We start from the raw sequence: 24211 nt of genomic DNA, 5'->3' as shown, positions 1-24211 counted from the left end.
CTTTGGCCAAAGGAGTTTTGCCCACACTAGTTCATGTTAAACTATAATTATCTGTAATGACATCTCTCTTCCCAGAAAAAGTCCTCTTATCTAAATGCCTTTTAAGCAGTTAGGGGGAAAGTCAAAGGTTTTTCCAGAATCTTTCCTTTCTTAAAAATAACCACATGGAGGGTTAGCAACAGGGGAGTGGGAGGAGGAAAGAGGGGGAAAAGGTATGTAGAATAAGTAGCATAGATGGCAGGTAAAAAATAGACAGAGAGAGGGCAAGAATAGTATGGGAAATGTAGAAGCTAAAGAACTTATGACACATGGACATGAACTAAAGGGGGGGCATGTGGGTGGGAGGGGGGTGCAGGGTGGAGGGGAATGAAGGGGGGTAATGGGACAACTGTAATAGCATAATCAATAAAATATACTTAAAAAATAACCATCTTAAAATAATCAGTATCCCAAAGAAGCATAGTTTGAGGTAGCAAACTCTGCTCCCCTCATTCCCAGAAAATATCTGCTCAATTAATTATTTCTGCATTGAAAAGGGTGCAAGGTGATGAATTAATTCATTTTACCCATCAGGATATTAACTCATTGCTAAATATTTATATAAACAACTGTTACAGACCAAATGTGCTATTAGGAGCTATGAGAAAATAAGAGACAGGAAAATGCCCAGCTTTGGGGAAATGTGCAGTGTTGTGCAGAGAGACTGACAGAGGTGAAGTGAATCCACACTGTAACTCAGGCCCCTCTTGTGGAGTCAACACAGTGGCCAACTCACCAGGCGGTCCAAGTCACGGGTGCCTCCGTGGACCATCTCCGGCCGTTACTCTCCGGCCCTACTCTCTGGAGCCCACCTCCTCCCCTTCTCTGCCCATCGGAGTCCTATTCATCCGCAGTGTCTTGGCTCCTGCTCCCAACCCCACACCACCAGTGGCTGTGTGGCCTCATGTCACGTCCCCACACCTCTCGGAGCTTCAGTTCATTTCTTAAAAAAAAAAAAAAAACATGTTGGGCAAGGTAACCCTTGCCTGCTCTGCCAAAAATTACAGTCCCAGCAACCACTGTACTACTATTTGGCTCCAGTCCAAGGAAAGGGGTAGGAACACACCAGACAGGGTTAAACCAGGGGCCTGGCCAACTCCTCCTCACAATCACAACACCAGCGACCAGCTACAGATCATTGGACAGCAGCAAATCCCTTAATCACCCAAAATCTGTCTTCTGGTTTGCTGAAGCAGCCAAGGACGGGGTGGGGCTTCCACTTATGAAAAGAAAGGAGCTCTGAGGTCTTTCCCCCACACAGGAGAACATGGCCAAGCGGGTTGCAATTGTGGGGGCTGGGGTCAGTGGCCTGGCCTCCATCAAGTGCTGCCTGGAGGAAGGCCTGGAGCCCACCTGCTTCGAGAGGAGTGATGACCTTGGGGGGCTGTGGAGATTCACAGTAAGTGGGATTTTAACCACTTTTTATATCTGCTGAGAAAAGGACTTGACTGGTTCAAAAGGGGTTGCTTCCACAAGGGCCAGCTCCTCTAGGGAGAGGCTAGAAATGTCTGCTAAACTGAGGGGCGGGGGCAGGGGGGTGAAGTGGCCAAGAAGGGCTGCTGAAACGAATGAAAGAAGCAGGGCACAGCCCAAGCTTCGGTGCGAGGTGTGTCGGCCGCCTTACTAACATTATCCAGAGCCCAGAGGAAGGAAGATGCCCACGAAGAGCAGGAGAGGATGGAGTGGCTGGGACGGGCCAGGGGCACCCCAGGGAGGAGGGGAGCAGGGGCAGAACCAGGAGGCTAAGGCCAGACCAGAGAGAGCAGGGCTTGGGGCAAAGGTGCAAACACAGTGCTGGAATTTCAGCCTCTGGCTGCAAGTCTGCCCTGCTCTTGCTGAAGTAGAACAGCACAGGGCTTGCTGTAGAATGGGCTCGGTCCTCAAGGTCCTCTTTCCAGGCAGTTTCAGCCCAAGCCAAGGACAATCAGGAGTCAAGAATGTGAGTTTGGAGCCTTTTTTGTTCCCTGAGCAAAGTAAAGGATATTCTCAAATCTCAGCAGGGCTCCGGTCTGGATTGGAGAGGGTGGTGAGGAGAGGAAAGAGGAAAGGGGACTATAAAGCCCACTGTTGACCAGCCTGGGGCCGAGTGGTTGAAATGTGTCCAACCACTGAATGGGACCATCAGTTCGTAGATACCTCCCAAAGGCGAGAGCCAAAAGAACACAGTCGTTCCCACAATTCAAATGGCCTATGTTCCACTAGGAGAGCAGAAACCGGGCACCCAAGCCATGGTTACTTTCCCTCCCATGTGCCCTGCAGACATTGCCAATCAAGCATGCTACCCCTCCCCTGATGAGCCTCAGGGTCCTTCTTAACACAGTATTCCAAAGAAGCGCTACTAATCCACCAGAGTGGGAACTTGCATGGCCCATTTATAGGGGTAATTAGCAGGGTGATTTGGTTAAAGTCACCTCAACCAAAGCAAAATGTGAGCCCAGGGTTCTCAGGATACCAGATAAAAATGGGCCTTATACAAGCCACAGACCTATATAATTATACACACACACACACACACACACACAATATTGATGTCAGAATTAAGAGAAATAAGTTCCAGATGCAGCTGTGCCCAACTAGCTGCGTGACTTGGGCTGGTCAAACTTCTATACACAAAAAGCACCATGGGGACACCAAATTGAAAAGGCTTCCCCCTGCCCTCTCAGAGCTGTCAGGCTGATAGGAAAGGGGTAGGCACCTACAAGTCAGAAACAGTGCTATGGGCATTTAAAGGAGGGACGGGATTACATCCACTGGAGGGAAACCAAGGAAGGCTTCATGGAAGAGATGGTATGTGATGGACTTCGAAGGATTTCAACTGGCAGAAGAGATTGTGTGGGAGACACCAGGGAGAGAACCAGTAAAGAGAAAGCCCTGGGCATGCTTGGAAAATAAAAATAGCTTATTGGTGTATGTGGTTCACATCAGAGAAATAATGGGAGTGACTGAATGTTTGATTAAAAGATTCATACTCAACTTGGAAAGTAATGGGCAATGACAAAAGAAATAAGATTTGTTGTTGATGTTGTTGTGTTTGTTTTGTGTGCATGCTGGTTATACCCCACTGTCTGCAGGCAAAGAGAAAACACCTGGGTGGTAGGAAAAGGGTGAATATACAAGCCCAGATGGGACGAGGTCCTGGCATTGAGACGAAAGAGTGGAGTCGCAGGCCCGCGGGGAAGGGTTCGCCTGGCAGAGGGGGACAGACACAACCTCCTCAGAGATCAGAGGGAACGAAAGGGAGGTAAGTGTGAACACAGAGGAGAAACATTAAAGCAGAAAGAAGGAAGATACAGGAGTACGTCCAAGAGGCCTCAACTCTTCCAGGAAAATGTGGCATCTGGGGAGCATGAAGAGGAAGTGTGGTAGAGAATGAAGAAAAATGAAGGTGGTGAAAAAACATGGTGAGGCATGTGAGAAGACATCCAAAGGAAGGGAAAGAGGGCAATCCAGCTGCAGTCGGGTGAACAGCACCCAATTGACAATCATTCCATTTGTATAAAATGAGAACAAGGAACCAGACTAAAGAGGTAAAAGCTGAACCACCCCCACCTTCATTCAGCAGCCCTCTCTTGACACAGTGGCCTTTTTACCACCTTGAGATGCCCCTAGAACCTAACTGAAAATCCCTAAACCAGGTGACTTTGAAGGGGCACCTAGCTATAACATGTTATATGAGTCTCCTAGGTCTTTCTAGAGATACCCTCCCCCCTCCCACCTCACCACACACACACTCCACAGAAGGCTGGTTAGAGGTGCCCACTCAAAACCTGTTCCGGCAAAGGTTGTGCTTGTCAGAGCATGTGCACAGGGGGATCCTCCGTGCCTGTGCTGGGCAGAGGGAACCTAATGCAAAAACAGACGGGCAAACTGCAGAAACCCAAGACACCCGTGGACATGGTTTCCACTTCCTCCAAAGACTATGGAGATAATAAACCACCGAGCTTCATTTGCACTCAGAGGGCACAACTCTGGTCTCGTGCAGCCGCCACTGCCTTCAGCAAGGAGAAAACAAACAAGGGTTGTCATGGAAGAGAGAGGCCACTGTTCACTGGGGCTGGGAAAGGGTTGCCACCTTTAAAGAAGACGGCTACAATGACAAAGAACCCACTTCTGACTACCAACTCCAGTGGGGGCAGGAAGTGTGTCTGTTGCACACCCACTCTCTTGGGGCCTTGCTAGGGAAGGGCGGCTCAGGACGGCAGCACTAGAGGCTGATGACCTCAACTATCCAATGATGTTGAAGAAATCAAATGTGAGGAATTGTCCTGTCACTCAAAATGAATATTGCTCTCAAAGAACTTGAGTTCCAGCCTTGCGAATCAGCACTCGTGTGGAACCGACGCAGCATCCAGTGGTCATAACTCCATCTGCACTGGGGGAAACATCTTGTGCCCTGCACTTCACATCCCTGTGACACAGTCCAGACCCCGAGGATCCTCGAGTGACATCCTTCCTTCTCTGCACTGAGGTCCCTCCTCTGTCCACACACCTTTTTGCTTAGTCCACAAACATTTATTGAGCACCTACTATGTGCCATACAATTTTTAGAATCAGTGAGGACAATGATGAAGTATAATATTTCACCTCGAAGTCATTAAGGAATGACTTATGAACAGTGAGAAATGTTCCTCAACTATTTCTATGTGAAGCTTGGTAAACCTGATTCTTACAAGTTTTCTTTAAAAGAGTTATTTCTGTAAATTTGGTAATCTTGTTAGGACTCTTTTTATTCAAATAGTCAACAATTATTGAATTCCTATTATCTTTGAGGGAGTATAACTTTCAATCTCCTACCTTTTGGGGGATTACCTGGCTTATCCAATTTAGGTAAGTCCTTGTTACTTTCATATTTAAACATGCCATAACAAAATGCTTTACATTTTTTGGACCTGGTTTTACGGAAATGTTTACATGTATTATGCACATCTCTACCCCCATTTAAGAGTATATTTTCCAGATTCAGCCTTTTATTAGTGTTAACTAGAAACTGACAGCATTAACAGAGCATTATTCATTATGTGATGCTCTCAGATGCCAGAGAAAAGTGAGGGAACTTTGGCCATGTACTGATGGAGCCCAAGATGTTTATAACTGATTTTTTCCCATTATACTGACAAGGGGGAAAAAAATCTGAGATGTCCTCAAATAAACTACAGCAGCCTGGTTGGAAAGGAGACACAGACAGGTTAATCAGTTAACAACTTTGGGCCAAAACCAACAGAAGACTGGCAACATTCCTGAATGCACGCTGAAACTCTGAATTAGCTTCCAAGTGGCTATTTCTTCAATTATCCCAAGAGAATAGGTAGGCTCCTCTGCTCCTTGCTTGCACATGAACTTTCCAGACCATTGCTCACCACTGACCCTAACGAGCAAGCTCCTCCTTTGGGGATCATGTGCATGTCCCCAAACTCGCTGCCTTCACCTCCTCCCACCCCCTGCATTTATAGCCAACATAAATTCTTTCAAAACAAGGTATGTCTTTCTTCCCCAAGGGGTGGACATGCTGTCCTCTCCATCCAGCCCTGCCTGCTGCTGCTGGTTTAGACTGCACACCCCCAACCAGGCCCTTCCCCTGGCTAGCCAGAGTCCTAATAAACCCTTTTTCAGAAAAGCTTTCCACTCTGAAGGTGTCCGTTTAACGACACAACAGCCACTTCCCGTGCCTTTTGCTCTCAGTTCTCAATATTACAGGTCCTCACAGCTCGTCCTATTGTCTTTTCTTCCTACAACCCAGAGGAAATTTGATCACTTCTATTTTGGGGTTTTTTTTAACTGATTTGAGAGAGAGAGGCTAGGAGAAGGGATGGGGGGAAGGAGGGGCAGGGAGGATCACTTTCAAACCAACACTGAATTTATTTCTAATGCCTGGCTTCAAGTTGAAGGATGTTCTGAAATTCCACTATCCAATAAAGTGACTGCTGATGTAAAAAAATTTTTATGAATTTATTCAGTCAAACTGATGACAATTTCCAGGAAGCAAAATATCAACAGACTGAGGAAATGTTCTGGAGAATGGCAGTTTTGTGGCTTATTTTGTACCTTAGAATCAAAGGAGGGGGTGTAAGGAGGGTTATACGAAACCCACTGGTGGTAGGTGAAGGAGGAGGGGGTAAGCAAAGTGGGGGGACCTCTAGGGATGGATAAAAGGCAAAAAGGAGGAACACATACTTCTTTTGCTCTGTTGGGCACAGGATAGCTAAGAATTCACATTTATAACACACAGAGATGGTATGTGGGAAACAAGATAAAAGCACAGGGTTCTGAGGCCCCATGCTCTTGTCCCAGTGGTTGTGCCTTTGAGAGGTCTGGGAAAGAAAAATCACTCTGACACTTCAACGATATGTTATCTACCCCAGATGCATCAACAGTGGATGGGCTCCCTGACATCAGAGACTGACCTTTGCGAAGGAAGCTGTAGGCCTGGGACTTGACCTGCCTGGTTAGGAATTTGTAGTCAGACCATCCTGTGCAGTCACGTTTGGTCACAGAGCTTGTCAGCCCTGCTCTGCGGGCCCCTGAGCCTGTCAGGTTTATGACAGAGCCCCTTTCTTGTTCACATCGCCATCAGCCACTTGTAACTGTGGAATATCGTTGACATGACTAAGAACCTACATTTTTTGTTTTATTTAATTTTAAAATTAATACTTCTTTCAGCTATCACAGAACTTTTAAGAATATTTGCTAACAATTTGGGTATGTGAACCCTCTTTTTCCAGTGAAAATTCAGCATTTGAATTGAAAAGTGTAAAATATGCACTGGACTTGAAACACTATGAGAAAAAGGATGTAAAATACTTTCATTAATAATGTTTATATAGCCCTTGTTAGTATGTCTCAGTGGATTGAGCGTGGGTGTGCAAATCTAAGGATCATTGGTTCGATTCCCAGTCAGGGCACATGGCTGGGTTGCAAGCCGGGTCCCCAGTGGGGGATGCATGAGAAGCAACCACACACTGATGCTCCCCTCTTTCTCCCTCTTTTCCCCTCTGTAAAAATAAATAAATATATTTTTAAATAATGTTTATATTAATTACATATTGAAGCTATAAAATTTTGGATATACTGAGTTAAAAAATATACTACTAAAATTAATTTCACCTGTTTCTTTTTAGTCTTTTATTGTGGCTACTGATACAGTTTAAAGTGCCTCTCCACCACATTCCTGTTGTGCAGGACCACTTAAAGCCTTGTTTCTCAAACCACGGTCCATGGACCAGCAGTAAGTGCATAGGAGCTTGTTAGAAACGCAGAATCTCAGGCCCACCAGACCCACTGAATGCATCTACATGTTAAGATCTCTGGGCTGATTCTCAACAGGATTAAGAGGCACTGATCTAGAGAGCTGTGCCTCTCAAACTGGGGACAAGATTCAGTGTTTCTTTCATTTCCAATCAAGCAGAGACAGTTAAATTTGTAAAAGATAACGAAAATGAACTATTAGAAAAATGAAGCAAAGAAAAATTCCAAAATATAAAATCTAAATTTACATAAAGTCAAAGGATATAAAATTCCAAGAAATGTGTGAGTGCCTAAAAATTAACATCGATTTCATGGGTGTGCACACATACACACAGACACATCCACACTCATGTGCATGCACTGTCTGTACAGGAACATGTCGAAGAAGGCAGAGCCAGCCTCTACAAGTCCGTGGTTTCCAACAGCTGCAAGGAGATGTCCTGTTACTCAGACTTTCCATTCCCAGAAGATTATCCAAACTATGTGCCTAATGCCCAGTTCCTGGAATATCTCAAAATGTATGCAAACCACTTCAACCTTCTGAAATGCATTCAATTCAAGGTAAGACCCAACATCAGTAACAGCCAGGGAGTACTTTCTAACCTATTTTCTATGCTCTCCTGTAGCCTAGTCTTGGGCTCCATAGGTGAGAAAGTGAACTGGCAAGGCTGATGGCACCTGGTTCCATTTCCCCTGTACTAACCCCAACCCAAGGGAATTCTGCAGTTGGAGGTGGATACTTTGTGTAAAGATACCCAGGCATCGATTTCAATTTGTAACACTTGTATCTTAGTATCCTAAGGCACCCAAAACATATCAAATCACATCTTCAACATGAGCCAAATGCCTGCACACAGGGAAACTGAGAACTCCTGTCACCGGCTGCGTGTTCTCCTCCTGACTTTCCTTTGATCGGGATGGGCGTGTGCAATGGCCCGCACACAGAGAACCTCACTATTTGAGGGGAAACTCTTCTCAGTGTCCTTGGTATTTGAATATTCTTTTTGGCTCTAGGGCAGAGACAGGAGGGAGGTAAAACGACATGAGCAAATGAATATATTCTCTCTCTTTTCTTTTTTCCCCTTCCTCTCCAAGAAACAAATGAAAATCCATGTGTTTACTTTTTCCTGTTTCCCTCCCTATTGAAATGGGCATATTGAGGAATTCACAAGGAATTACACAGAGAAAGCAACATGAGTGGGAAGATTGACCAAAACAAAGAGCAAATGAGATTTACATTCACAACCTTAAAAGTTCTCCTGATCAAAATAAACGCAGAGTTTGTTTACTGAGGCATTATTTACCATGGCCAAGACATGGAAACCACCTGAGAGTCCAGTGATGGATTAATGGATATAAAGCATGCGATATATAGATAGATAGATAGATAGATTATCTAATATATATTATTATATTGTATATAATATATAATTATATATAATATATAATTATATATTATATGTAATATTACATATATTATATGTGACATACTTATATAATGTATATGTTGCCTAATTTTTAATGGTATATATTATGTATCTTACATTATATATTAGATAATATATATGAAGTATATATAATACTTTGATAAAGTATAAATGATACAATGATAAAGTATAATGTACATTTATATATTATATATATTATATAAAATATTTTATATAGTGTATATTAATATGTACACAATATATATAAAATATGTAATATATATAATTATATTTCAGCCACTAAAAAAAGAAGGAAGTCCAGCCATTTGTAACAACATGGATAGACCCTGAGGGTATTATGCTAAATGAAGTAAATCAGAGAAAAACAAATATCTGATCTTACTTAAATATGGAATCTAAAAATCTGAACTCATAGAAACAGAGAATGGATTGGTAGTTGCCAGAGGTAGCCCAATTCGATTTGCAGAATTTTGTTTATTAGTTATGTTTAGTCTGAGCTCTAGAATGTTTGAGATGTCAACTGGCCCATAAGCCTTTACTGGAACCTTGATAACTATTCATGTCTATGGTTCTTTTTCAGACTAAAGTGTGCAGTGTAACTAAGCGCCCAGATTTCACTGTCACCGGACAATGGGATGTGGTTACCCTGCGTGAAGGGAGGCAAGAGTCCACTGTCTTTGATGCTGTCATGGTCTGTACTGGTTTGCTTACTCACCCAAATTTGCCACTGGACTCCTTTCCAGGTACAACATTTTCTGCAACTGACCTTCAGGTGTCTCATGGAGCCATCCTGGTACTTGACTGGGCTGGGAATGAATTCCTACAGTTCCTCCTTTAAGTAGTTCAAGTTGTGAGGCAATGGGTTTCTTCCTAAACTGCACTTCCTGGCTAGTTTCTGGCTCTCATCTGTTCCAAACAACCTATGAGTACTGAAGAGAAGAATGAATAACTGACAAGACTTGTATGCTTCACTGAGGTTCAAAGTTCCTCCTTAAGTGTCTGGCAGCACTCAGAATAGCTTGTAAGATGTGAGACACCTAGACAAGTTGGTGGCATAAGCACATTGCCAAAGTTGAGGTTAGGGGCCACCCAAGTCAACCAGTGAATAAAGGAAAACGCAATTTGATTTTTTCATATGAGTCATAGCAATTGACTAGAACAGAGGTTTATGGCACTGGGTCACTCACCAACAGGGGGATGAGCCTTGGGAGGCAGGGAAAGACATCTTTGGGGCTCAGCATCTTTTTCTGTCTTTTACAACCAAAATTCACATTGATCTCCAGCAAAAATCAATCAAATTACAACTCAGAATAGAAAATCCAATGCTTTGGTTTATTTCATCTTCAGTAAAATACTCAAAAAGTTTAAACTTTAGGAAATTTTTTTCTAAATACAAACTGTCGTGATCTCAAGGCTCATCTTGCAGCGAGTTCATGTGTTTCCCTTGGTCCTGGGCCAGCCCCCAGAGGTTACCCAAGTCAGGCCAAGTGAAGCATATCCCGGAAACTGCCACAGGGCAGAATCACTGAAGGACAGCACCACATTCGGTCTTCTTCCCACTGAGGGAAACTCTTCCCCACTATCCCTGAGAGAGGCTCACCAGCCTCTGCTTGAACATGGTCAGCAGTGAACTCTCACCACCCCGCAACGCAACCCAATTCTTCATCCAATGTTGCCTGCAGAGAAGATTCCTGAGCAGCGAGCTACCCCAAACTCCTAGGAAGGACTGCCTGGTACAGGATCACTCCAAGAATCAAGGAAGTTCCATGGCATCGAGACAGCACCGATCTAGTGCTACTGTACTCTGCACGAAGCGCTAAGAATGTGGAGGTGGATGAGACACCCTGCAGCCTGTATGGAAGTGGACTTTTATAGGAGTCCAGGACAGACATCACAATCTACATATAACCTTAGAGTGATGCCAATACTCATTTTACAACAAACTCATATACTTCCAGTGATCCCTGATCTATCCTCCAAATGTCACTCAAGTGGGATCAGAGTAGGAGGAAGCATACCCTGAAAGCAACTGAGCCAATGCATGCAGTTTGACTAGGATGAGCTTGGAACCCAGGGACACAGATTCTAGGCTATACAAGTAAAAAACTAAATAATTTTGGGCCTTGCACTTTGTGTTTCTAAATCTCTGGTTTCATGCCCATAAGTTGAGGGGTTCTTGGTCCTTGCTTGTGAAAGGTTCTCTATAAATCAAACATCAGTATATAGGATGTTACTATGCCATTATTTCTATCAACCTTTAAATGGTAATGACTCCTTACACTTTTTCTAGCAAGTCTTTATGCCATGATATTTCAATTGAGTAGTCAACCACCTAGTAAAGAAAACGAGAGGCCTATCTAATGAAATGAAGTGCCTCCATTGAATTAATAATCACTAATTTTTATTCACATTTCAGATTTTCTTAAAATTGAGTATGCTTCTATAAACAATCTAAACCATGTGTCTGAAGGATGTCAGTAACTGAACAATACTTTTGTCTCACTGATCCTGTAAAGAATCTATTTGACTTATTTTTTTTCTATAGGTATAAATACATTCAAAGGCCAATACTTTCATAGCCGACAGTATAAACATCCAGACATATTTAAGGACAAGAGAGTTCTTGTGATTGGAGCAGGAAATTCTGGCGCAGACATAGCTGTGGAGGCCAGCCATGTGGCAAAAAAGGTACCATTTTTTTTAATACAAAGTTCTTCATTCTTTAGTTTTACATTTTTTTATTGACAGTGTGATTGCTTCTGAACCCATAAATAATTTTCTCTATCTTTACTTTTCCATTACAGTTGACATTCAGTATTACATTAGTTTCAGGTGCACAGCATATAATTAGATAACTTACGAAGTAATCCCCCTAATAAGTCCAGGGCCCACCTGATGCCATACCTAGTCGTTAGAATATTATTGACTATATTCCCCATACTCATGCTGTACTTTACATCCCCATGACTGTTTTTATATCTACCGAGAAGGTACCATTCTCGATGTTATTTCATAAAGAGGTTTATCTTAAGACACACACCTCAGGCAAACAGTGTTGGACACCATGATAAATAATGAAAGGAATAAATATGCCTAAAACACATATACAAAGTAAATTCTTAAACTATTTTCCTTAAATGTTTATAAATTTCACTGCAAATTCTAGGCGGCATCTTTCCTCCAAAACCTCCTTCTCAGACTTCTCATTCTATTGCTCTCCCAGGCATCCCGTGAGGGCTCCTGGAGGTGTCTGGTAGCTCCTTGCTAAGGTCTCCCATCTGCTCCCTCCTTTTGGTATTGTCACCACCACCATCGGACCCACACCACCTCACCCTACAGCTGCTGCACAGTTCTAATAATAATGTCAGAAATAGTTACTATTTATTGGAGCTCACTCCGTGCCGAGCACCTGACTGCACTGTCTTGGCCACTCAATGAAACAAGCCACTGCAGCTGGGGCTGTTAGTACCATGACGACAGGTGAAGACACTGAGGCTTACAGAGGTTGAGGAACCCACTGCCTAAGATCATAGCCCTCACTGGCGGTAGAGCCAGTCTTCAAATCCAGGCCTCTTTAATTCAAAGCCCCACCTCCAGTCCATCCTCCCTCACAAAACAACATCCAGATGCCCAACCACCAACAAACAAATCCTCTGCAAACCCTGCTTTTGTTATGACACTCTTATGTTAAGAAAAGAAACTTCTAATAAATGCCCTATCTAAAATCATTAAGTCAGAGATGTATTACCTCTGCATTATAGGGCTCTCCATAATCTGGTCCAAATCTGGTGTTTTAAGTTGACTCCCCACTACTTTCCTGCATCAACTACAGCCTGACAGGAGTACTCTGAGCCCTTTCCAATCCCCGCACCTGTGTCTTGCTTCCCCATGCCACACCCCCCTTCCACAGTGCCTTTTCTCTCTCTTTTAAGAGGGAGAGTGAGAGAGAAACATCTATTTGTTGTTTCCCTTATTTATGCCCTGACCTGGGTTCCAACCTGCAACCTTGACGTATGAAGCTAATACTCTAACCAACTGAGCTACCCAGCCAGGGTGTACCCTCCTCTCTCATTACCCTCTACATGGACATGCCAAGCTATTTCACCCCAGCACAAAAAGAGCTCTCCCTAGTAAGAAGTGATGTGATGCTTGTAACTTACACTCCTCTGTTGGCACTGTTTAACTCTTATTATTGCTAATTACATTTATTGTATATGTTTTCATTGCAACTATGCTATGAACTCACTGAGAGCCATTTGGCCAACAAATACGTATGAGTTGTTGGCTTCCAAGGTGCTGAACGTTGTGCCAGCTACCAGGGATACACTGAAGAACACAACAACGAAGACAAGTCCCTGCTGTCACGGGGCACGCAGTCATGACACGTGCACGCTGTCATGGGGCACGCAGTTTACCAGACCAGGGGCCAGGTAAACAAGGACATGGAACTAGATCAACAATTGCAACAGTGAAAGTAGTATGAAGAAAGAGGACTGAGAGAGTGTATAACTTTGATTCCCTTTTAGAACTCTCAGAAAAGAACTTGCTGACTGCTTTGTGGATGGACTGATCTGGAAAGACTTAGCAGACTGGTGAAGTCATCCTGAAGGAAGAGAAGGGAGGCCCTGAGACAAATATTAGCGTAGTCTCATGCACTAAGACCACCACATGCAGGTGGCATATTATTATGGCAGTGTTTCTAATCAGTTGGAAATTTCCTCAATCAGAAAACATGCGTTGGCACACATCTTATTTCGGTATCAAACAAGAAAATGCTCTCAGTTTAAAGCATAATTCATATCTGCCAATATGTCCCACTGGATTCTGCATCACAACACAGAGGCAGGTTCAGTGCAAATACATCTAGTGTCAGAATCATGGATAAGCTCACAATTCTTGCCCCACATTTCCTGTATTGCACATACTGCTCCCTTTTAAGGCCAAAGAACATGTATAACAAAAACACTGACACTACCTCTGGTCACCGTGTCTCCGTGTTTGTTAGAGGAAAAACCATCTGTTAAATCAGTTGCTCTGCATCTGCAAAGTAACAGACTAGTGGAATAAATTTTCTGAATTTTAGACAGTTGTACAGACAACTCCTATTGTGTTGGTACCAGAAAAAAAAAAAACAACAACAACAACAAAAAAAAAACCCTATTAGCTTAATGAATTCAGTCAGCTGGGGTAAACTCAATCTCTAAATTAAAAAACAAAAGTCCACCAAAACTAATTGTATTACTGAATTTTACTGTCAGTTCAAATGAAACCCTTTCTAGACACCTTTCAATTACTGCCAAACCCTGTTCTCATTGCCTACAATTGTTGTAATATATTCTAAGGCATGTTAATACTCTAGATACTCAAACCATTATCTCAAAAGAATAACTTTAAAATAAGAGCTAAGGGAGCCAAATTATCCTGTCAGGGATGTAGTTTGAGGGTGGCAGACGTTTTGAGGTCATTCCATTTATGAAACGTCTCGCGCCCCTGGCAAACCAGGCCTGTTCACTGTGTCGGACTGAGTGGCGTCTCTGATTGCTTCCAGGTGTTCCTCAGCACCACGGGAGGCGCATGGGTGATCAGCCGCGTCTGTGACTCGGGGTTGCCCTGGGACATGGTGTTCACCACTCGATTTCAGAGCATGTTCAGAAATTCCCTCCCAACAGCAGTTGTGACTTGGTGGATGGCAAGAAAGATGAACAGCTGGTTCAATCATGCAAATTACGGCTTAGTCCTGAAAGACAGGTAAACATGTTTCCGAAGAGGGCTATTAGAAAGGAGTCTCCACCCTTCTCAGGGACTATCCAGACCACGCAATAACATGACAACATGGCTGAATATGAAGGGGAATCTCATACAAACTTCTTTGATCATACTAACTAAACGTTTTTGAGTTCTCGGCAAGTAAATGATGAATTTCGTATAGCCGACAACACTCACTGTGGGTAAACTGAGGCTTGGGGAAGAAGTTCAGTCACTTGCCTCAGCTCGTTCAGTGACAAGCAAGCTCTGGGACGCTGGCGTTACCTAAGCCTCGGCTGCAGCGACCCTGCAGGACTATTCTGTGTTGGTTCCAGGTGCACAGCACAGTGGTCCGACAAACCTGCTTTAGGAGTGTTTCCCCGATACTGCCAGTACGGCGTGCACCATACACGGCATTACAGTGCTACTCACTGGCCTTCCCATGCGGCACCTTACATCCCCAGACTATTTTGTGCCTACTGATCTGTACTTGTCAATGCCTTCTCCTTCGTCACCCAGCCCCCCAAGCCACCCCCCACCTCTGGCAACCACCAGTCTGTTCTCTGCACCTATGAGGCCATTTGTTTTATTTTGTTGTTTAGATTCCACATAGAAGTGAACTCATACAGTATTTGTCTTTCTCTAACTTACTTCTCTTAGCATAATACCCTCTAGGTCCATCCATGCTGTCACAAATGGTAAGGTTTTGTTCTTTTTATGGCCTAGTAATATTCCATTGCCTACATGTACCACAGCTATTTTACCCAGTTGCAGCAATTGCTAGAAAATTATTTGTCTACGACTCTTTTGACAAAAGCTACACACTTGCCTTGCGTCACTGGGTAGGAAAAAAGCAAATTCTAGAGTAGCTCTTCACCATCTCCCACACAGCAGTGCCTTCTTGACCTTGTGAAGATGACTTTGACTGACTTCCTTCTGTCTGCCTGTCCTTTCAGTTACAACCTACAACGTACCCCACTAGCAAGAACTGACGACTTTAACTCCTTATTCACTGAGTTGGCCCCACGAGGTCACTACTAGGGTGGGGGACAGCCTGGAGATCCCGTCTGGCCTCCCTCCAGACTTAGCTCCGGCCCAGCGCGGCCCAGGCGGCCCCCTGCCTGCTGCATTCACGCCTCTCCTCTCGCTCCCGTCCCCTTCTCCCACCGGCCTTCCTCTCGCCCCGCTCGCCCTCACCTGCCATCATCTCCACCTAGCCCTCGTTACCTCCCACCCCGCACTTCCTTCTCCTCGCTCCCGCCTCCACGCCTCCTGGGGGTTTCGGCTCTTTGCACCAGAGCTTTTCCTACCGTAAGCTTTATCTAGCCCGGGTGGCGGCTCACGGGCCAATACAACATTTCATGTAACCCCACAAATGCCAAGAAGCGCGAAAGGAGCCTGAGAAGTCACTCTTTCGTGGCCGCAGTTCCTGCCCGTCCGCGCACGCCTCCCTGCGCGCTCCACCCCGCCCCGTGGCCTGCGGCTGCCCAGAGCGCCCGCCCCGTCCCCGTCTGACCCACACGCGGAAGGAAGCCTAGAGGGACCCGGGGGCCGCCCGAGCGCTGTGGGACAGGCGCTGTGTCCTCGGCATTTTGTGACACTGTCTTCGGCTGCGGAGTCCCCGTAAGCCAAGAACGGCTCCGCTGGTGGAAAGTCATGGCGTGTTCTTTCCGTGACTCCGAAGGCGTAGCCCGGGCATAGCCTTCCGCCCTCGTCCCTTCGAAGCCCCTGCACGCCGCCCCGGTGCAGCTGCTTCCTGGCAGGCGAGGGCCTCCGCGGCGTCCAGCTGCCTCTCGGGCGACAGGGAGCCCCGAATGCCGAGTTCGGCTGGCTGGGACCTCCTCCCCTCAGGAACCCTGACGCTCCGCCGTCGTCCGGGTCCCCCCGGAACCAGTTCCCGCCCCACCCGGCCCCCGGGTGCCTTCTCCGAGCCCCAGCCCTCGGAGGTGGTGGCGGGCCCGGAGGACTCCTGCCGGGCACCCCCGACGCGACCCCGCCGACGGAACAGCTCAGAGCGGCACGCCGGGGCAAGAGACTCGGCGGGGGAGGCTGAGGCGCCGGGCCCCCTCCGGAAGTGCAGGGCCGGGCCCCGCCCCACCCCGCAGCCCAGAGGAGCGGGCGGCGCCCTGACCCGCCCTCCTCCTGGACAGGGCGGCGGCAAGAGCCCTCCTAGGGGCTTGCGCCTACCGGCGGGTCTCCACAGCAAGGTCCCAGCTGCGTGGCCTGGAGGCTTTACCTCAGAACCGAGGGAGTGGGCAGGAGCCTCAGGGCGTCGTCCGCCACTTGGTGGTGGCAGCACCCAGAGCGCATGCTCGGCCTCCGAACCACCGCCGCAGGGGCTGCTGGGAGGGCGGCTCTGCGTGGACCACCTTCTGCGCAACAACCCGGCGGGCTGTGCAGAGAGGCCGGGGAAGGGCACCCTCCGGCCTGCGGGAACTCTCCGGGCAGAGGAGCAGGTGAGCGCCGTTCTTCCGACCTCCCCGCGTCCACGGGGCGGGCAGGGGCTCTGTTCGGGCGGGGCTTTTTTGGCCTGCCTGAGAGATCACCTGAGCGCCTTCCCAGCTGCGTCACCTGGGTTTTCCTGGAACCAGAGGAGCATGCGGGAACAACGGGGCTCACCACGTGCACCTGCTGGCCGGCTCCAACCTGCTTCCCAAAAGTACCCAGCACGTCAAGCCCACACAGAGGTGTCTTCTACACAGGACCACTTTCTGAACAACAAACGAGAAAGAGGCTGTATACAGAAGGCTGGGGAGCCAAGAGAGCTCTCTGCTGGAATTCTCCCTGCTTGGATGGGCTGGTAAGGGACATGGTTTAAGTCCCCCTCCACCTCCACCCGGTGGTCCAGGGCTCTCTGTCCAGGTGCTGTGGCCTGGCTGCAAGGTGGCTGTAATGTATTCCTGGACACATCACCCACGCCCATTTTGGCTGGAACAAAGGGAGCAAGCAGGGTCAACAGGGCAGCACCACATGCACCTGGCCTCCTCGCCCAGAGCTTCGTGGGCCAGCACCCCAGGCACTTTACACACCCACTCCGCTCCTGCCAGCCTGCCCAAACCATCCAGCTAACGGACTGCACAGAGACCACCTCCACATCAGACCACTTTCCCAGGTCTAGAGGAGACTGCTATTTGGTCTAATTCATATCAACAAACATGGAAAACCAAACAAAATGAAAAGACAGATGAGTATCTCTCAAAAGAACAAGAAAAATCCCCAGGTAAAAGCCCTAAGGAAACAAAGATCAGTGAGTGGCTGATAAAGAATTCAAAGAAGTGGTCACAAGGATGCCCACCAAGCTTGTGAGTTAAATAGAGGAAATTCTGGAGAACTTCAACAAAGAGAAAGTATACGAAAGAATCAAGACCTGACATATACAATAACTAAAATGAAAAACACATCAAAAGGAATCAACAGGATATTAACTAACACAGAAATACAGATTAGCAACCTGGAACACAGACTAGTGGAAATCAACCAATCAGAACAACAGAAAGGAAAAAGAATTTTTTAAAAATGAGGGTAGTTTAAAGGACCCCTGGAATAGTGCCAACTGCTCAGTCACATTATACAGGTCTCAGAAGAAGAAGAAGAAGAAAAGAAGAAGAAGAGGAAGAAGAGAAGAAAGAAAGAAGGAAGGAACAGAATTTTATGTACATAAATAATAGCTAAAAAAAAAACTTGCCTAACCTGGAAAAACAAAAGTTTCCAAACAGTGAAAGAAACTATCAATAAAATGAAAAGACAACCCATACTGGGTGGAAGAAGACATTTGCAAATAATATAGCCTATAAAGTGTTAATATCTAAAATATATAAACAACTCATACAATTTAAGACCAAAATAGTCCAATTTAAAAATTGGGCAGAGGATCTGAATAGACTTTTTTCCCTAGATGACATAGAGATGACTAATAGATACATGAAAAGATGCTCAGCATCACGAATTATGAGGGAAATGCAAGTCGAAATCACAATGAGAGATCACATCTGTCAGAATGGCTATCGTCAATAAAACAAATTACAAGTGCTGGCAAGGAGATGTGGAGAAAAGGGAACTCTCATGCACTCTTGGTGGGATTGTAAATTAGTGCAACCACAATGGAAAACAGTATAGAGAGCCCTCAAAAAGTTAACAATAGAGCTTCCATACCAACCAGCAATTCCATTACTGGGTATTTGTCCAAAGAGAGCAAGAACATGAATTCAAAAAGATATAATCACCCTTATGATCATTGCAGCATTACTAGTAATAGCCAAGATAGGGAAGCAACCTAGATGTGTATCTATAGATAAATGGATAAAGAAGATGTGGTATTATCTATCCAGAAATTATGCAGCCATATAATATGGAAGACATTTGTTGAAGAAGATACAAGCTACAAGAAACACTGTACATAGGACAGTGACACAGTCCCCTTCAAAGTAGGCACCTTGGGACCTCACACAGTTCTCCCAACTGCCATCAGCTGCCCCGTCGTATTTTCCTGAACCTCATCAACAGTCTGAAATCTCTTTCCTTTCGAAGGTGATTTTAGTTTGGGGAAAAGCCAGAAGTCACAAGGCATCAAATCTGGGCTGTAGAGAGCTGAGTCACCGGGGTGATTTGATGTTTTGTCAAAAAACTGCACACAAGACATAATGCATGAGCAGGTGGGTTGTTGTAATGAGGCTGCCAATCACCATTTGCCCACAGCTGCAGCCTACTAAATCACCTGAATAGTTTCCACAGAGGAATGTTCAAGCTTAACGCAAAACATGATGCAGATTCATTGCTCACTCAGTCATTTTGAATGCAGTAGCCACAGAATCCACATACTCAAGGGCGTCTACTATCCCCACTGACTACTACAGTGAAGTGTTCATGTATGCACATTCCAGTCCACTCTCCTTAGCTGCCAGGTTACATCAATATCACACAAACTATTCTCATTATATTAACAATGCTTGGACTTTTTTTCAGACAGACCTCATATATATACATATGGCCAGGCATTGCTGTACAAGTAATATATATATAACAGAATATTATTCAGCAACAAAGATATGAAATATTGCCATTTGTGACTTGGATAGACCTAGATAATATGCTAAGTGAAATAAGTCAGAGAAAGACAAATATCCTATGATATCACTTCTAGGTGGAATCTAAAATAACAAAATAAACAGAAACAAACCCATGGGTATAGAGAACAAGCTGGATTGCCAAAGGAAAAGGGGGAGGAGATGGGAATTAAAAAAATAATAATGCTCAGATTTCCTGATGATGACGTGTCAATGCAGGTTAATTGATTGTAATAAACACACCACTCTGGTGGGGGATCGGGAACAGGGGTGGCCATGTGTGTGGAGGGGCAAAGGAGATATGGTAAATCTCTGTAATTTCAACTCAATTTGTTATGAACCTAAAACAGCAATAAGAGATAAAGTCTTATTGCCCCCGCCCCCCCCCCCACTTAAAAAAATATTTCAAGCTCAGAGAGGGAAAAAAAAAGACTGGCATCTTCCATCTCCTAGCCAGGAGCAGGGGTTCCCAGTGAAGACGGGAAGGGAGGAGGCGGGACGGCTGCAGTAACGTTTGCTGGCAGATCTATCTCTCCCTGTGTTTGCTCAGGACACAGCTGAAAGAGTACGTGATAAATGACGAGCTCCCAGGCCGCATCATCACTGGGAGAGTGCTCATCAAGCCAAGTGTGAAGGAGGTGAAGGAAGACTCAGTCATATTTAGCGGCCCCCCAGAGGAACAGCCCATCGACATCATTGTCTTCGCCACTGGATACACCTTTGCTTTTCCCTTCCTCGATGAAACCGTGGTGAAAGTCGAAAATGACCAGGCATCGCTGTACAAGTACATCTTCCCGGCACATCTGGAAAAGCCAACCCTGGCTGTCATTGGCCTCATCGGCTCCTTAGGCTCCATGATACCCACAGGGGAAACGCAAGCTCGATGGGCTGTTCGGGTCCTGAAAGGTAAGTAAGTGCGTGAGAAATAGGGCAGACGCGTTCAGTTTGCCACGTTATTTTGGATCCTAGAAATGTAGAGACCCTCCCTCGTTCCTGTTCAAAGCAATGGAATCTTGAAAAGTAGGATTCATGAGCCTGGCTGGCGTAGCTCAGTGGATTGAGCGCGGGCTGCGAACCAAAATGTCACAGGTTCGATTCCCAGTCAGGGTACATGCCTGGGTTGCAGGCCATGACCCCCAGCAACCGCACATTGATGTTTGTGTCTCTCTCTCTATCTCCCTCCCTTCCCTCTCTAAAAATAATTAAATCTTTTAAAAAAAAGTAGGATTCATGATCTGAATCACACTATCAAGATACACTTATACTATTACCAGCACGGAGATAAACCAGAGCTTCAAAAACTACAGGGTCCAGCAGAAGTAAGGCCTGCTTGAGTGTGGCTGGTAGGGTAATAACATGGGTGTAATAATTTATAGTTTTAATTTGAACATTTCACCTACAATGTCATATGGTGTGCTTGAGTGTGATATTGTTATGTTACAGAATTACAGGCTTATGATTTTGTCATAAAAGATTTTGTAATTCAAAAGGAGTGTTATTTGTGCCAGACCCTGTATAAGCTGTATCTACCTGTTAGGTTGACTGAATCAACTGATTCAAAACAAATGTAAGCATTCGATCAATTCAGTGACAAAATTCAGGAAAACCAGTTGTGAGGTTCTGCCATACCAAGTAAGTAACATGGTGACCAGATGCCAGTCTTCTCAGCTGGGGGCGCTATGACCAGGAACATACCACGGATCCACTTAGGCTGCTAACGCATTTGCCAGAAGAACCAACAAGTAGCTGGGTACTAGAAATAAAAGCTGAGCAATAGTAAAGCATCTTTACCCACTGAGCAAGCACCTAGAGCTCAAGTTAAATTGCATTTCTGTCTGTTTTTAGGTGTGAATAACTTACCACCTCGAAGTGTCATGAGAGAAGAAGTTAATGCAAGGAAAGAGAACAAGCCCACTGGGTGAGTTAACTACTTATGGGTCCTTTTCAAATGATAACTGAAATTGGTAAAGAACCATAACAAAGATAGGTGAGAACTACGCTAGAGAAAAAGGAAACACCTGAGACTTAGAAGGAAACACTAGGAGAGAGGAGGGAAAGGGAAACTGAGAAGTTTTAACGTCCCCAAATCATCCCTTCTGACCGTGGTCATCCAGCATCACATGGAGTTTGGGATTCTGAACCAAATATCATTAACCCTCCTCTACCGGATATCCCGCACCTTCTTAATCAGCAGGCAGACAGTTAAGTTTAATCACTCTGACAGTGGAAGGGTCTGCTCATGTATTCATTCAACAAACCTGTATTCCGCTGTCTTATTTTGAGCAGACCCAATGTAGAGCAAGAGCCGGCAAAGGAAGGCCTAGCGGCCAAACCTACTGACTACCTATATTTTTCTTTTACATTTTTAAATGGCTGGGGGAAAAAATAAAAAGGAGAATATTTTTGTGGTATGTGAAAATTATATAAAATTCAGTGGCCATAAAGTTTTATTAGAACATAGTCTCACTCATTAATTTATTTATTGCCTACGGCTTCTTTTGAGTAGTAACAGCAGGGTGAGTAATTGAAATAACATGGCCCACAAAGCCTCAAGTCCAGCCTTTTGCAGAACAGGTTTGCTGATGCCTTCCCTAGAGGAGAGGTTTCTGCTTTTCTACTTTTTGTCTATCGTGCAAAGGCCAAGGATCGTGGGAAGGAGGTGGCCAGAAAGAAGGGAGTCTTGCCCTCCCCCCACCACTCCCACTCCTCATCCAACCAAAACATCTCCAGTTTCATCTGTTTTACTACATATTTAGAGCTTTGGTGTAAATTTTCACTTAAAAAAGATTTCTGAGGACAAAAAAAAGCTTTAAAATCACTGCATTTAAGAAACTTACCACTTCTCTCATTCATATATACTTCCAAACTTCAAATGTTGATCTGCCTCCATGGTACATCCCAAAATAATAAAACCATTTCAGATGCCTCTCCTTCATCCTGAACCTGGTATGGTTTGATCTCCATTACGGAATTCTGGTATAACACAGACAGTTAGAGCTACACAATGTAAAAGCTCCTTTTCACATGGTCACTCAATGATTTTAGGGACTAATACCAGCATTACAAGGAATTTCACCCTATTGATTTTTGTGGCTTTTTTAATATTGTACAAATCTATCAATGATTGAGTTTTAGAAAGATTTAGGAGTAATAGAATTATGTAAAATACTCATATTTTTTCTAGAAATTGCTAATCATTTGACAAGAGAACTATAGCAATACTAGAGGTGTTGTGAGCATTTAGAATGCCATATGTAGACAGTATCTTTTCAAGGAACCCATCTTGCATTTAACTAATGCAGTGAGACCATTCGGCAGCAATGGGCATGAAGGGAAGAGTCCAGAAACCATCTCAAATTTTGCAGCATCATTGTTAACTTTTGGCACTTGTGCTTCTTCTGAGATTACCATGATTTTATCTTCTTGTCTTCCCCTTCCTCCCCGATCTTCCTTTTGTACAGGTTTGGCTTGCGCTACTCCAAAGCTTTACAGTCAGATTACATCCCATACATAGACGAGCTTCTGACTTATATCGATGCCAAACCCAACCTGTTCTCTCTGCTCCTGACGGATCCACGCCTGGCTCTGGCCGTCTTCTTTGGTCCGTGCACACCGTACCAGTTCCGCCTGACTGGCCCAGGAAAATGGAAAGGAGCCAGAAATGCCATCTTGACCCAGTGGGACCGAACCATCAAGGCCACCAAAACTCGCACTGTACATGAATCCCCATTTCCCTTTGCGAGCTTACTCACTGTCTTTCTGGTTTTACTTGTGGCCATTTTCCTGTTTTGCCTGTAAATAAAAGATGACCTAAATGACATGTCAGATGCACAGGGCCAATTCTCCCACCTGCCTTTGAATCTCTGCAAAAACACTAGCAATGGTAGCTGACTTTCTTGCTATAGAGAGGCTGGTCCTCACAGGGAAGGCTGAACCACACAGTCCAACCTATCAGAACACTCAGACAAGGAAACGTCAGTTGATTTTGCCCAAGGTGACAGAGCTAGTAAGTACCTAAGTCAGGACACAGGTCTCTCTAACAGACATCCAGGGCTCTTAACTCCACCACCAAAGCCTTGTTTCTAATGCTGAAATGGCTACAGAAGTCTTAGAGTGACATCATAAAGTCACACAACAAGGACATTACTCCATGAAAGTTCCTGTGTGTCTCTCTCCCTTTCTCTGCCAATGAGGGTGTGTGGATGTGTCTGGAATTTGGCGGGTCTATCCCTTCACGTACACTACTATGTTTCTGAGTCTCCACATGAATATTTTCCCCCATTTATCACCCCCTCTTCTTTTCTGACCGTGTCCGTGCTAGACCTATTCTATGTCCATACCATAAAACAGACTCCATAGAAAGGGTTCTCATGCCTACTTTTGAAATCATTCCATAAATCATACTAGAAAACACACAGTATTGCCTTTTCCCATTCATAAAAATAATTAGTTAAGTCCCAGAAATTTAGCAAAAGAGGATACTTATCAAACACTTTGGCTTTTTGCACACGTTTTTTAAATGCGGGCTTCTGAAACATTTCATCTCCCAGAGTACTTTGACATTTTCAGAAATTCTTTTTAGTGTATACAAACAGGACCCTTTGCCGGGCCAGTCTCAAGTAACGATGCCTATCTGTCTACATTTCACAGCTCTGGACCTTGCAACATGCCCCA

At 44.9% G+C, this 24211-nt stretch overlaps 1 protein-coding gene across 3 annotated transcripts; it reads left to right on the top strand.

Moving 5' to 3' along the window:
* Positions 1–1230: 1230 nt before the first annotated feature.
* Positions 1231–23374, top strand: LOC114512022 (dimethylaniline monooxygenase [N-oxide-forming] 1). 3 transcript variants are annotated; one of them, XM_036015894.1, is made up of 9 exons: positions 1318–1438; positions 7180–7261; positions 7654–7842; positions 9310–9472; positions 11275–11417; positions 14278–14477; positions 20088–20443; positions 21383–21455; positions 22999–23335. In XM_036015894.1, exons 3-9 carry the CDS (start codon positions 7717–7719, stop codon positions 23333–23335), a joined length of 1398 nt encoding a protein of 465 aa, XP_035871787.1. In that variant the 5' UTR covers positions 1318–1438; positions 7180–7261; positions 7654–7716. The 3 variants fall into 3 exon arrangements, with proteins under 3 accessions (XP_035871786.1, XP_028386711.1, XP_035871787.1); XM_028530910.2 differs by lacking the exon at positions 7180–7261 and having other exon boundaries at positions 1307–1438; positions 22999–23374; XM_036015893.1 differs by lacking the exons at positions 7180–7261; positions 14278–14477 and having other exon boundaries at positions 1231–1438; positions 20062–20443; positions 22999–23374.
* The last annotated feature ends 837 nt before the right edge of the window (positions 23375–24211 follow it).

Source organism: Phyllostomus discolor, chromosome 14 (genome assembly GCF_004126475.2).
Source record: "Phyllostomus discolor isolate MPI-MPIP mPhyDis1 chromosome 14, mPhyDis1.pri.v3, whole genome shotgun sequence".
Taxonomy (NCBI): domain Eukaryota; kingdom Metazoa; phylum Chordata; class Mammalia; order Chiroptera; family Phyllostomidae; genus Phyllostomus; species Phyllostomus discolor.
Note: the sequence above shows the minus strand (reverse complement) of the source record. Positions and strands in the feature narration are given on the sequence as shown.